This window comes from Anomaloglossus baeobatrachus, chromosome 4 (genome assembly GCF_048569485.1).
Source record: "Anomaloglossus baeobatrachus isolate aAnoBae1 chromosome 4, aAnoBae1.hap1, whole genome shotgun sequence".
Lineage (NCBI taxonomy): Eukaryota > Metazoa > Chordata > Amphibia > Anura > Aromobatidae > Anomaloglossus > Anomaloglossus baeobatrachus.
Window position 1 is genome coordinate 687,144,017 of NC_134356.1, and position 11,894 is coordinate 687,155,910.

The 11,894-nt window shown below is 41.3% G+C and overlaps 1 protein-coding gene across 1 annotated transcript in view; it reads left to right on the top strand.

Annotated features, from left to right (window-relative positions):
* Window positions 1-10,873, top strand: part of LOC142302163 (NXPE family member 3-like) — a 30,243-nt gene extending 19,370 nt beyond the window's left edge. Inside the window, exons 5-6 of the mRNA XM_075343247.1 lie at window positions 2,379-2,582; window positions 10,341-10,873. Coding sequence (XP_075199362.1) covers window positions 2,379-2,582; window positions 10,341-10,873 — 737 coding nt within the window. The remainder of the gene's footprint in view (window positions 1-2,378; window positions 2,583-10,340) is intronic.
* Window positions 10,874-11,894: the final 1,021 nt, after the last annotated feature.

Sequence of the window (11,894 nt, forward strand, 5' to 3'; positions counted from 1 at the left end):
ATTCCAACTGCGATGAAACTGTAAAAAAAAGTGCAATTGCAAAATGGTTTTTGAGATCTTTTATTTACCACATTCACTATATGGTAAAATTGATGTGTCGATGTAATGCCTCAGGTTGGAACAAGTTCATAAATACCAAACATGCATACTTTTACTTTTGACTAAAAGGTGAAAAAAAATCAGAAATCTGTCCAAAAAAAATAATTGTGCTTTTGTTCCCATTTTCCGAGACTCGCAGCGTTCTCATTTTTAGGAATCTGGGACTAAGGGGCACTTTGCACACTGCGACATCGCAGGTGCGATGTCGGTGGGGTCAAATTGAAAATTACGCACTTTCGGCATCGCATGCGACATCGCAGTGTGTAAAGGCTGGATGATACGATTAACGAGCGCAAAAGCGTCGTAATCGTATCATCGGTACAGCGTCGGCGTAATCCATAATTACGCTGACGCAATGGTCCGATGTTGTTCCTCGCTCCTGCGGCAGCACACATCGCTGTGTGTGAAGTCGCAGGAGCGAGGAACGTCTCCTACCCGCCTCACTGCGGCTTCCGTAGGATATGCGGAAGGAAGGAGGTGGGCAGGATGTTTACATCCTGCTCATCTCCGCCCCTCCGCTCTGATTGGCCGCCTGCCGTGTGACGTCGCAGTGACGCCGCACGACCCGCCCCCTTAACAAGGAGGCGGGTCGCCGGCCACAGGGACGTCGCACGGCAGGTGAGTGTGTGTGTGAAGCGTGCGTAGCGATAACTTTCGCTACGCCAGCTATCACCACATATCGCTGCTGCGACGGGGGCGGGCACTATCGCACTCGGCATCGCAGCATCGGCCTGCGATGTCGTAGTGTGCAAAGTGCCCCTAAGTGTGAGCTTATTGTTTGCGTATTGAGCTGGCATTTTTAATTGTACCTTTTTTGCGTAGTTGCTCTATTTTCATTGCCTGTTATTGCATTTTAATGAAATGTTGCAGCGACCAAAAAACACTTCTTTGGAGTTTGGATTTTTTTCTCGCCACACTGTATACCGATCAGATTAATTGATTGATATTTTGATAGATCAGTATTTCCTACCGTATCAAATATGTGTATATTATTATTGTATTATTTTCAATGGGGCTAAAGGGAGATTATTTGAACTTTCATTTTTTTATTTTTATATGTTTTATTGATTTACTAGTGCCCCTAGGGGGCTTTATGACTTCAGTGTCTGATCGCTTTTGCTGATCAGAGTGATGCTGCAGCATTGCTTTGATCAGCAGAAATGCAGTGCTCCTGTGAATGCCGATGCTCAGTCGACTTTCACAGGAAATACTTCATGGTAGCATCAGGGGTCATCAGCTGACCCCGCACTACCATGGCAACCACATGATGCCCCATGGTCATGTCATGAGACCACTGATGGTGGCGGGGAATGCAGCAATTGTTGCTGTGGCCATTTAAATTGCGGTGTCAGAATTTGACAGTGAAATCTAAGTGGTAAGCAGGCACAGGTGGCTCTCTGATCCACCCAAGCCAGTTAGCTGCACATGTCAGCTGATTGGATAAGCAGACATGTCTGAGGATTACCATGGGCTTGCCACCAGAACCTGTGGTTACCAGGGGGCACAAAGGAACAAACTAGGATGTATATATATATATATATATATATATATATATATATATGCCCATGGTCGTGAGGGGTTAGAGAAAAAAAAATCAACTTTATACTTTATGAGAGCCACAATCATTGCTGGTTGGTAGGTGATTTGATACTTATTTTATGCAGTAAAATGCACATTAATTATTTAAAAATCTTGCAATGTGATTTTCAGGATTTTTAGGACGATTCTGTCTGTCATAGTTAAAGTTACCAATGGTAAAATTTACACACCTCTCCATTCTTTGTATAGAGGAAAATTTGCAAAACGGGCAAATCAAATGATCAAATACTTATTTTCCACACTCTATCAATCTATCTATCTAGAGTAATCAAAAACCCGAGCAGCACTGGAAAACTCACAAATCACGGGTGCAAGGACTTCCATGTATATATTCCATTTCCATCAGACAGAACAAAAAATAATAAAAGCAGCAATACACTTTGCAAATAATATTTTCTATCTATCCCTCTATATATCTATCGATCCCTCTATCTATCTATCTATCTATCCATCCATCTATATCTATCTATCCATCTATCTATCTATCTATCTATCTATCTATCTATCTATCCATCCATCTATATCTATCTATCCATCTATCTATCTATATATCTATCTGTCTATCATTCTACTATTACCATAAAACTCTCATCAATTAAACTTAATACAGTGATAATTTATGTTAATTATTGGGATTCCTTACAAAAATTATGTAAATAAAATTGTTCCCATATTTGCAGTCACAAAACTTTGCACATCCAAACTTAAAAATCCCAACCCATCAGGATTTTACTACCAGGACGTCTGGAACTCTCTTGTCTGTTCCAACCAAAATTTCAATGATTCAAACAAAGTGGTGAAATGTCTTTCTGGGAAAATGGTCTACATGTTCGGAGACTCCACCATCCGAGTCTGGTTTGAATATTTGGTGAAGTTTGTACCAAGTAAGTAGCTAAAGTTTTATTCATTAATTAGTTTCATTAATTCCAAGGTCGCTATCAAAAAGTTAAGGTCATTTCAGTGTTGGAGTTTCCAGTTTAGATTCCATAATAAATGCTGGTAAAAATCATATGGTTTTTAATAGTTTTACCTAATTATTGTCAATTAGGTCCATGTAATTCTATTGGTGTTCACTAGTTTAAGGATCCAGCTATGCCAATGTTTTCCTTTAATCATACTGAAGGACATGAATATGAACATGGAAAAGCAGATCTGAAAATATCTTCAAAAGTGACAGATTTATTAAAGGCGGCGTCACACGGTACGATATATCAGGAGATATGTCTTCGGGGTCACGGTTCCGTGACGCACATCCGGCATTGTTCGAGATATCGTAGCGTGTGACAGCTACGAACAAATGTGAAAGAGCAAAAATACTCAGCTTATCGTTGCTTGTTAACAAGTCGTTCATTTTCATAAAGTTGTTCCTCCTTCTGCGCGCCGGTTGTTCGTTGTTCCCGAGGCAGCAGACATCGCTCCGTGTGACACCCCAGGAACGATGAACACAGCTTACCTGCGTCCCGCCAGCAATGCAGAAGGAAGGAGGTTGGCGGGATGTTACGTCCCACTCATCTCCTCCCCTCCGCTTCTATTGGCCGGCTGCTGTGTGACGTCGCTGTGACGCCGAACATCCCTCCCCCTTCAGGAAGAGGTTGTTTGCCGCTCACAGCGAGGTCATTCAGGAGGTAAGCACATGTGACGGGGGTTAACGACTTTGTTTTGTGCACCACAGGCAACTAATTGCCCGTGATGCACAAACGACGGGGGCAGGTGCGATCGCTTATGCAATCGCATGATGTATTGATGCGTGTGACGGGGCCTTTGGGTCTGAAAAATGTATTATATACAGTACAGACCAAAAGTTTGGACACACCTCATCTCTAGAACGACTATTAAGAGGAGACTTTCTGCAGCAGGCCTTCATGGTAAAATAGCTTCTAGGAAACCACTGCTAATGACAGGCAATAAGCAGAAGAGACTTGTTTGGGGTAAAGAACACAAGGAATGGACATTAGACCAGTGGAAATCTGTGCTTTGGTCTGATGAGTCCAAATTTGAGATCTTTGGATACAACCACCATGTCTTTGTAGAAAAGGGGAACAGATGGACTCTACATGCCTGGTTCCCACCGTGATGCATGGAGGAGGAGGTGTGATGGTGTGGGGGTGCTTTGCTGGTGATACTGTTGGGGATTTACTCAAAATTTAAGGCATACTAAACCAGCATGGCTACCACAGCATCTTGCAGCAGCATACTATTCCATCCGGTTTGCGTTTAGTTGGACCATCATTTATTTTTCAACAGGACAATGACCCCAAACACACCTCCAGGCTGTGTAAGGTCTATTTGACTAAGAAGGAGAGTGATGAGGTGCTACGCCAGATGACCTGGCCTCCACAGTCATCAGACTTGAAGCCAATCGAGATGGTTTGGGGTGAGATGGACAGCAGAGAGAAGGCAAAAGGGCCAACAGGTGCTAAGCATTTCTCGGAACTCCTTCAAGACTCTTGGAAAACCATTTCCGGTGACTACCTCTTGAAGCTCATCAAGAGAATGCCAAGAGTGTGCAAAGTAGTAATCAAAGCAAAAGGTGGCTACTTTGAAGAACCTAGAATATAAGACATATTTTCAGTTGTTTCACACTTTTTTAAGTATTTCATTCCACATGTGTTACTTCATAGATTTGATGTCCTCAATGTGAATCTACAATTTTTAGAGTCCTGAAAATAAAGAAAACTCATTGAATGAGAAGGTGTGTCCAAACTTTTGTTCTGTACTGTACATTGCTTAAAACTCCACTCCAACATTTTTTTTATTTAACTGATTGAGTGGTCGTATAAACGTAAGTCCCCCACCCCCTGTTGCCCTCTTTATCTGTTTCCAGTGGCACTCTGGTTTTTCTCTTGTGATTTGTGACTTTCCGGCAGCTCCAGTGTTTCAATTTATTTTTTGAGAACCACTTTCTGGGCTCAATTAGGCCTCATTTTGGCCTCTTTCTTGCTTCGTTGTGGCCTCTTTTTGGCTCTCATAGAGATGCACAAATAACTTGTGACATAACTTCTGATTCACGACCAGTGAAAAGTTACGGACAAAAGATGGTGCCGTGGGACCGGAGCAGTGTTAAAAACTGAACGTGGCAGAAGTACCACTCCAACTCTAAAAAACTCCAGAATGCTTATGTGGTGCTTTAACAAATTAAAGGAAAACTTGCACATCACAGTATAACTATTATAACTATAAGTCAGGGACACTTCAAAGATACCACTCATTCCAGTTCGGAAACAGAAGTGACTGTGAGTCAACGGTCATTTACCTTGGTGCAAATGAATGTGACAGTAGGATAACTGAAAAGGAAACTGCAATATGACCCCCAAAATGTAATTTTTGTTTAGGTGATGGCCAGAGACTAGTGTTGAGCAAGCAGTTAAACATCTGTACTCGTTAAGCTGTTATCAAGTACTGTCCGCTACTCGCATATTCGTTAGGAGTAGCGGGTGCAATGTACTGTAAGTCAATGGGAAATACTCACTAAGTAGCAAGTAGCCGGAAAGCCGTATTTTTCGTGCGAGAAGCGAATAGTACGGCTTTCGGGTTACTCGCTACTTAGCGAGTATTTCACCTTGACTTATATTTTGCCTGCTACTCATAACAAATATGCAAGTAGTGGACAGTACTCGCTAACAGCATAGAGAGTACAAATAGTCAACTACTCGCTCAACACTACCAGAGACGATTCCTCTTGCTCTTTGTCAGTTTTCCATATCCATGTTTTTTTACGGAAACCCCTCATACCTATGATATTCTATGGGACTATTAACGTCACTGATGTTTTTGCAGACCAAGCAAATTTGTGCAAAATATCAGAGACATGTCCAATATAAATGCAAGTGTGGGATCAAACTCGGCAATAAAAGTCTATGGGTCAGTGCAAAAAATGCCCAGCACCAGGATGCCATCTTTGAGCCGTCACTTTTGCACTAACTGATAGAAAGGACATGGTGAAGAATATTTTTTTTCCTCATCATGGAAAACAACTGATAAAACTTTGATTAAACTGATGTCTAAAGGAATTCCTTGTCAAATCCCTACTTGGTAATTTTTCAATAAGGACTGTATGAGATACTTTGTCAAATGCTTTGCTGAAGTCAAGATATACTATATCTACTGCCTTTCCCTGATCCACCCAGTCAGTGATTCTGCCAAAATTAAGTTAGTCTGACATGACTTATTAGTTACAAACCCATGCTGGCTCTCGTTAATTTATTCCTTCTCATCCAGGTACTTGCATAAATGTTGTTTAATAGTTTGTTCAAAGATCTTTCCTGGTATGGAAGTCAGGCTCATTGGCCTATAGTTCCCTGGGTCCACCTTCTTCCCTTTTTGAAGATGGGGACACATCTGCTCTTCCCCAGTCTTCTGTAACTTTTCCTGTTCTCTAAGAATGTTTAAAGATTATGGAGAATGGTTCAGAAATGTCCTCTATTTCCTTCAGTACTCTGGGGTTTAATTTATCTGGACCTGGAGACTTGAATTCATTAATGTTAGCTACGTATCACCTCAATATCTCCCTGTTTATAGATGGCCTGGATTCTTCTATTCCTCAAATAGTACAGTGAAGATCAGTTGATTGTACCTTTGTTTTTTCAGAGAAAACAGATGCAAAATATGAATTTAAAAGTTTGGCCTTCTCTACATCATTTTTTACCACTTCACCATTTTCATCCTGTAAAAATCCTATAAAATTCTTTACTTTATTTTTCTATTGACATACTTTTTTAGCAAGTGTTTAAGTTCTGTCTTCATCCATCTTGGTCTCCTTAGATGCTAACCAATTATTCCCTCTTTTTAGAATTGCTTTGAGAATCTCATGTTTCAAATTTTCTATCCTCCTTGCACAATTCTGTCCTTAAGGACATCTGGCCATTGGATCCTTCCTATCATCTTCCTGAGCACCATATAATCTGCCTTTCTGAAATCCAACCTTGAAGTCTGAGTCTTCACCGGTCTTCCTCCTCTAAAGGGGGCTTTACACACAACGATATCGCTAACGAGATGTCGTTGGGGTCACGGAATTCGTGACGCACATCCGGCCTTCATAGCGATGTCGTTGCGTTTGACAAGTACGAGCGACCGCTAACGATCAAAATTAATTAACTAATCGTTGATCGTTGACACGTCGTTCATTTCCCAAATGTTGTTGCTGGTTCAGGACGCAGGTTGTTGGTCGTTCCTGAGGCAGCAGACATCGCTACGTGTGACACTCCAGGAACGACGAACAACACCGTACCTGCGTCCTCCGGCAACGAGGTGGGCGTGACTTTCATGCGGCTGCTCTCCGCCCCTCCGCTTCTATTGGACGCCTGCCGTGTGACGTAGCTGTGACGCCGCACGAACCGCTACCATAGAAAAGAGGCTGTTCGCCGGCCACAGTGACGTCGCTAGGAAGGTAAGTCCGAGTGACAGACACTAGCGATTTTGTCCACCACGGGCAGTGATTTGACAGTGATGCACAAACGACGGAGGCGGATGCTTTCACGAGCGACATCGCTAGCAATGTCACTGTGTGTAAAGCAGCCTTTATTCTCTGAAATTGTATTATAGCATGATCGCTGCCTCCTAAGGTCCCAGTCACCATAACTCCTCAAACATTTCATCCCTGTTTATAAGAATTAGATCCAAGGTGGCAGATCCCCTTGTTTTCTTCTCTACCTTTTGAAAGATAAAGTTGTCAGCAAGAGGGCATAAGAATTTGTTGGACCTGTTACTTTTGCCTGAAAGAGAATTTCAACAAATGTCTGGATAGTTGAAATTTCCCATGATAACTATGTCTTGGTTTTTCTAAAACTTGGCCATCTGATGTATAAAGGGTTCATCCATATCTGCAGCTTGCCCAGATGGCCAATAGTAAACACCTACAATAGTGTCCTTTCCATTGTTCTCTCCCTGTATTCTTACCCAAATAGCTCCCACGGAACTCCCAGTCTCTAAAGCCTCAATCTTTGTGGAGATATAGGATTTTCTAACATACAATGTGACACTGCCTCCTCGTTTATTAAGTCTATTAGTTATAAATAAGTTGTATCCTTCTAACCTTGTATTTCAATCATATGTATCGTCCCACCAAGCTTAACTGATGCATATGAAATCAGATTGCTTTTCCTGCGTTAGTAGCTCTAATTCTGTTTTTTAGTTGCCCATGCTCTCTACATTTTAACAGAAACATTTTAGTGTACGATAGGTTCTCTTTTCCAATATTTTTATTATTGGTTTTTTTCGTCCTTTTCATTTCTAATAGCAAAGTTCTCCATAGTATATGTCAGCAGTATGGCTATCAATGGCCTTTTGCTTCCCTTCCTACATTGTTCTAATGTAAAGCTCCTGATGAGTGCAGCAAGACGATTTCCAAATATGTTTTCCAGTCTTGGAAAGGTGCAGCCCATCTCTAGCTTATAGCCCATCGTCTAGGTAATTTATTCCATGATGCAAAAATCCAAATTCTTACTGACGACACCAGTGATTCACCTAGAGAATCTTGTTCCACCTAATTGTTCCATGGTTATCCATTGGGAGGACGAATTAGAAGAGCACATGCACTCCCTGTTCTTTCACTGTCTTGTATAAAGGCCGCTTTACACGCTGCGACATTGCTAGCGATTCCATTAGCGATTGCACCCGCCCCCGTCGTGCATGTGTCATGGGCAAATCGCTGCCCGTGGTGAACAATATCGCTAGTATGCGTCACACGCACATACCTTCCTAATGACGTCGCTGTGGCCAGTGAACAAACTCTTTTTTAATGGGGAGGTTAATGCGGCGTCACAGCGACGACACACAGCGGGCCACCAATAGAAACGGAGGGGTGGAGAACAGCCGCATTAATGTCACTCCCACTTTGTTGCCGGAGGACGCAGGAACACTGTTGTTCGTCGTTCCTGGGGTGTCACATGTAGCGATGTGTGCTGCCTCAGGAACGACGAACAACCTGCGTCCAAAATGAGCAATGATATTTTGGAAAGGAACAACGTGTCAACAATGAACAAGTTTTACCATTTTTCGGATCGTTAGCGGTCGCTCGTAGGTGTCACACGCAACGACGTCGCTAACGACATCAATTGTGCGTCATGAATGCCGTGACCCAAGCGATATCTCATTAGCGATGTTGTTGCATGTAACGGGGCCTTAAGTCTTCAAAGTCAGTGCAGATAGTCTCGAGGTCCCTTTCTTGTGTTGTCATTTGTCCCCAAATGTATTAGCAAAAGTGGGTAGTAATTTGTAGATCTGAAGAGTCTTGATATTCTGTCAGACACATCTTTAGATTTTGAACCTGAATTTATATCCGGTCTGCAGATAGTGACCTCTATTCCTCTCAATTTTCAATTTCCATGACCACCACTCTACGTTTCTCTACATTTTTCTTTCTCCATCTAAGAGATTTCTGGGTACTTACAAGGTTGTTCTTTGTGGGCATAGACTTATCAGACCAAAGCAGTTAGGTTGCAGCAGCAATATACCCATAAAATAACTGTAAAGCGATATACAGTACCCTGACTTTGTGCCTCTATTCTAAAACTATCCCTTCTCCAGTAGCTATCTCTACACTGAATGCAGCTAATAGTGGTTTAAATATTGAAAAAAAACAGATGTAGGAGTGAAAAAGACTTTTGCTTTTAGGTTGCAACAGAAATGTCTTTAAGCCCAGAATCCCTGCCTCCAAGCTTCCAATACATTGTCCTTCTCCATCAGCTTGCCCTACACCGAATGCAGCTAAAAGCAGTATTATTTGAGAATAGAACAGCTTCCTTATGTAGCAGCTGCAATGTCTATCAGGCTGAAATCCCTGCCTACATGCCTCTAATACACTACCCCTTCTCCAGCAGCTTGCCCTACACTAAATGAGCTGTGACATCACTTGTTGAGAATGGTGGACTGGATACTGTGTTATCTACTGTATATAGAGGTGTTATCAGTCATTGTACAGGATGAGGTGGGGAGTTTTGACATGACTATTTTAAATGATGAATCCAGTGTTATTTATTGTATATAGAGGAGTTATCAGCTATTTAGGAGAGAAGGTGAGCTGTAGCATAATTTATTATAAATGGTGAGTTCTTTGTTATCTACTATATATAGAGGTGTTATCAGTCATTTTACAGGTGGAAAAGGAGATGAGCTGTGACATTGTCTATTGTAAATGTAGGATCCAGTCTTATCTACTGTATATACAGGTGGTATTACTTATTAAAAAGAGGTGAGCTGTGACATCACCTAGTGTGAATTGTGGCTTTTGTTATCTACTTTATATAGAGGTGTTATCAGTCAATGTTTAGGGAAGAGGAGGAGGAGGTGATGTGAGTCATTAAAATATATTCTAATTAGTCTATAGCAAAAAAATATTTATTAAAGAAAAAAGGACGTTATTGGAAAGGTATTTTTATGTCAATGTCAAACTTTTGTAGAGATAGATATGAGACCATAACTTCAGATAACAACTGAGCCTTGCAACTGGCTTTGGAACAAGGCTAGAAACCTTCTACAGGAAATCAATATTCTTTAATTTGGAGGTTGCTACAGTATAACGGTCAACCTTTTTTGTCAATGAAGTTTTGTTATGGTATAAATTTTTCCTTTATGTTGATATTAAAAATGTCTAGCTATGTGTCTCAGTAATGGCTATTTTTTTTATTAAAAACATATATCTACAGCTCTCAATCAAATAGACCTCCATGTTCCTCCCCACGGAGGTCCACTATTGGCGACAGATGCAGAGAATAACTACCTGGTGCATTGGAGAGCCCATCAGAAGCCTCTGCGTATTGGACGTACATCAATTAAAGAGTTACATTACATTGCTACGGAGCTGGATGGACTGGGCCCTCGGGAAGGAATGGTGGTCGTCTTGAATTGCTGGGCTCATTTTGCCACCTATCCATTAGGAGTTTACATTGAGCGACTTTGGTCTATTCGAGAAGCTGTTATTAGACTTTTGGAACGTAGCCCGGACACAAATGTCATTATTAAATCGGCCAACACTGGATATAATTTTGCCTTTGTTAATGACTGGTTGTCCTACCAGTTGGATACAGTAATGAGAGCCATGTTTTCCAAGCTGCCGGTCACCATTTTAGATACCTGGCAAATGACCTCCTGCCACCGAGAACAAGAGGATCTTCATCCAAAAAAGGTCATCATCAAAAATGAGGTTGATCTGATGTTATCCTTTATATGTCCGAAATAATGTGAAGAATTGCGACTTAGAAGGAATGAAGTGATTTGCTCAGTTGAACAATTAATTTGTTAATTTGCCATAAAACAAAAACTTGAATTAATAAAAAATATGATCAGGGTAAGTAGTAAATGTGTGGTCGCAGGAATGGGAAAATCAATCTTTTCAGTCTTAAATAAAACCAAATGAGTGGCCTGAAGAGATCTCTCTGTTATATAACTTAAGCAATCGGTTAATGATGTGGCGGAAACTGAGTGGTTAGTTAACTCCTTCACATCTGAGCCCATTTTCACTTTCATAAAGAGAGAGAACTCCGGCACTCTACCTCAATGTAGTCAGACAAGAAAAGGGTTTCTTTTTATATATGTATTTTTTATTGAAGAAAAGGAATTCATGTATATATGATGTCCAAAAATTAACGTTTCAACCATAATATGGTCTTCATCAAAAGGACCATCTGTGATTATCAGGCAAGGTGAGTTGTTACTAGGCGATGCGGTGCGGCAAGTACCAAGGGGAAGAGACTCAAGAACATGAATCTACATAGAATCTTAGGTCTATCAATCGTCGGTATGTACACAACCACTATACTGGTATAGCCCAATCATATTATACATTCAGGTATAGCCACAGTGTTATATGTAATCGTCCTGTTAATAGGTATGATTGTGCAGTAAGAGGGAAGCAGTGGCTTGCCGTTTTATCCTATAAGTAAAGTCGAGTGGTGTCAGAATACAGGATAAGTATGGGCTAGTATACTATAATGAAGGTGCAATTATATATCCTTTATGTAATCTTTACTGCAGCCCATGGGGGTACGTATCACTGTGCATAAATACGTAGTAAGGAGATTCTGATCAGGTTCCTAAGTGGGTAATAGGTATCCCCTAACGGGTGCCGGGCTATCTGAACCTGTGTGATAGGACAATTGGACCTGTTCCCTCTGCGTGGCGGTCACGCAGAGGGAACAGGTCCAATTGTCCTATCACACAGGTTCAGATAGCCCTACTGCACAATCATACCTATTAACAGG